General features: G+C 43.3%; 1 protein-coding gene across 1 annotated transcript; it reads left to right on the top strand.

Moving 5' to 3' along the window:
* Positions 1 to 307: 307 nt before the first annotated feature.
* SMIM9 (small integral membrane protein 9) lies at positions 308 to 1,647 on the top strand. Its single transcript, XM_004606584.2, has 2 exons — positions 308 to 449; positions 1,514 to 1,647. Exons 1-2 carry the CDS (start codon positions 308 to 310, stop codon positions 1,645 to 1,647), a joined length of 276 nt encoding a protein of 91 aa, XP_004606641.2.
* Positions 1,648 to 3,308: the final 1,661 nt, after the last annotated feature.

Below are 3,308 nucleotides of genomic sequence, written 5' to 3' on the forward strand. Positions count from 1 at the left end.
TAGGTTTTAGCCTGATGGACTCAAAGTCTCTACTCATTATGGGCATTAAGTTTAGGAGGGAAAGTCTTATACTTGATCAGATAGAACATAGCACATTTTTAATTTTGTTTTGATGAAGGGGGAATGGAAAGTGACAGTGTTGAAATTTGTCAGGGTCAGTTGGAGAATTATTCATGTGTTTAGGTAAGTCTTTTGTAAAAAAACAAAATAAAACCACCATTTTCTAAGCTTTCAGACAAAACTGCCTTGGACAACATTGAGGGGAAAGATAGCTGAGTTTATCTTTGAGCACCAGGAGCACGCCGCCATGTTCACCTACAAGCTGTTGTTGTGCATTGGAATGTTGCTATGCCATCTGACTTGCATCTTCATGGATAATGAAGCTCTCAAGGCTACCGCAGAATCTTCCTCTGGCTCTGACTCTGCCCCTGACGATGGAAAAAATCCAGGCAGGAAACTATCTGTAATGAGTGTGTTGCTGTTAGGATGAGAGTTCCGAGCTTAGTAAAACGTTAAGATTTGTGTCTTAGATCAGGGAGACCTGTTTCCATGCTAAAACAGTGTTTGTAGGATACTGGTGAGGCCTGAATTGGCTTCAGAACCCCTTTACAGAATCTCATGGGTCAGGAATTTGCAGAGGGGCAGCCCAAGTCATAGAAACCCACCTCCTATTAATGTGGCAAATGCTTCCTGAAGAATAATGTTGTTTTGGAGGAGAGGTCAGGGAAGACATGAGAAAGGAACTGACATCCAAGCTAAATCTGGTGATCCACTGACCCAGAGTCTAAGTACTCCCAAGGCCCCACTTCAGCACATACACACTGTTCAAACCATTCCCTTGCCTCTTTCCTGGTGTTGAAAGCCCTTCCTCCCTCACTTCCTGGAGTAAAGCCTCTGGAGCTGAAACGCCCCTCTATAGTTCCTTCTTCTGGCAACCCAGCTATTTCCTCTTCCAGAAGCTCCTGAGTGGCCTTTTCTATCTCTTCCTGAGGCACTTCCTGGACTCAGTCTCCAAGAGAATTCCCAAGAGCCCCATAGGCAGTGATACGCTAGTTCTCAGTTCTTGCCCCTCCTTCACCAAGTTCTCATTTACTATTTAAGGTTTCCAAACAGTCCTTAAGATATCAGAGGCTGTCATCATTGATGCTATTGGACTTATGAAAAGACAAAGATGAGGTCTATCTGAGGATTTTTTTAATTTTCAAATGAATGTCCCTTGAAGGTCCTAGTAACACTTCAACAGAGAATAGGCTCTTTGGCCCAGGAAATAACTCCAAAGAGCTGGACCACACACTTAGCATGTGGGAACCCTGGTTTCAATCTGGCACCACAAGGTCCCTAGACCACTGAAATGGAAGTAACCCCCAAGTAGAACGAGGTGTGGCTCCCAAACCAATGAACCAAAAAGAAGAATCTGGGCTCTGGGACAGCTGTTTGAAAGGGAACCAACATTGAAATAGCAGACTCCTTTGAGTTAATGTTACCTTACCTAACCACTGTGCTCTCTCTACAGAAAAACTGCTATCTTTGTTGAAAGACTTTAAGGAGTACATGTGGGATCTCATTAAGACCTCAATTCCTCCAGTAGCCATTTTGGCATTTGTCATCTCCACCGTGTTTTTGGGAAGCATCTGCTGCCTCACGTAAGCTGTTGTGGAACAGGAGAGGGGAGGGAACGGAGCAATCATGATCCACACCATCCTGTCTGTTTGACATGAAAGGAATTTATAAAGGCCAGGCATTCTGAGAACACATCTCTGAAAGGCATGCTAGTCTATTTTAAGCTTCCTCTAAATCCTCTCTTTTCTCTTTTTTGCTGTCCCGGGTGGGGCTCAAACCCAGGTATCATGCATGCAAGGCAATGGCGTTCTCACTGAGCCATGTCCCAGGGCCTTTTCTATCTTTCTTTTCTTCAAGTCTGTTCTATTCAGGACTGATGACTTACAGGTGATATTTAATAAGAGTTTTTGCAAGTGATCTATCTTTTTACCATACCTGGCAATGCCTAGGGGTTACTCCTGGTTCTATACTTAATAATTACTCCTGGCAGTGCTTAGGGGACCATATGGAATATTGGGGATCAAACCTGGGTAGCTGCATGCAAGGCAAGAGTCCTGCCCTCTGCAACTATCTCTCTGACACCATCAAGTGATCTTTTAAAATTAACTTTCTTTATTAGCTTTTCTCCCTCTGGAGAAGACTATGTTCTCTTTTGAACACTTATATTTCTCTTTCTCTCCCCTCACATCTCTCTCAATTCCTTTCAGTAAAAATATTTGTAGTAAAATAAAGTAAACTTCATTAGCTCCAAACTATCCTTTCTTTTGGTTCAGAACTATACAGTTTACTGTTTTTAGTTGCCTGAAAAAATGAGCAAAACATTTATCTATGCAAATGATTGGAAACCAAAAAGATTCTTGAAATAGTTAAAAAAAAAAAACTAGTCCAGCATAGATTTAACAGCCTAAACTTTGTTAACTTAAAATAAGTTTTTTTCAAGAGGTGACTGCTTGCCTGTCCCTGCCCTTGCTGCTAAAGAGACCAGAAAACCACAAGAAATCAATAGAACTGGGAGTCAGAGTCCACAGGGAGAAGCGTCGAGGGTGTGTGAGGGAATTAAAGGCCTGTTCAGAAGTCACCATCTCATAAAGCAGCTGAGGGCGAAGATCAGATGTGGGATGTAGCATTCCCATCGAGGGCTCCTGATGCCTCTCATCAAGAGGAAGACGTGCTTTGGGGAAGCTCAGGAGAGAACAGGGGTTAAGGCACAAGCTTCACATGCAGGCAACCCTGGTTCAATCCCTGGCACCACGTGGTCTCTGGAACATCACTAGAAGTAGCCCTTCTAGAAGTTCCTGGGCATAGCCAGAGCAGCCTAAACAATCTCTGGCACTGCAGGGCCCAAACAGCACTGCATCCCTGGGCCCTTGAGTTCTTCTGTCAGCCCTGTAGGCTGTGAACACTGCTTGCTTGGGAGACCAAAAGGGAAAAGGGAAAAACTTTAAATGCATGTAGGAAATAACCTTGGATTTTGTTGCTGGCACAATAACATAATAGAAGGTGAATAGATTCTAAGTTGGCAAAATTTTTGAGAGAAGCTTATTGCTAACAAAGTCATGTGTCAGAATTTTCTGAGCTCTCTTGAATGAGGCTTAGATAGTTTTTGCATCTCTGATCTTCCAAAGAAGGACCCTAGAAGATCCTACTTCCATCATCTGTTTTAGATGCAAAGAATAATGACCAGAAAGTGTCTCCCAGGGTGGGGTCAGTGAGTACATAGAGCCAGGAGTACAACAGGGCCTTCCTTT

Source organism: Sorex araneus, chromosome X (genome assembly GCF_027595985.1).
Source record: "Sorex araneus isolate mSorAra2 chromosome X, mSorAra2.pri, whole genome shotgun sequence".
In the NCBI taxonomy this organism is placed as follows: Eukaryota; Metazoa; Chordata; class Mammalia; order Eulipotyphla; family Soricidae; genus Sorex; species Sorex araneus.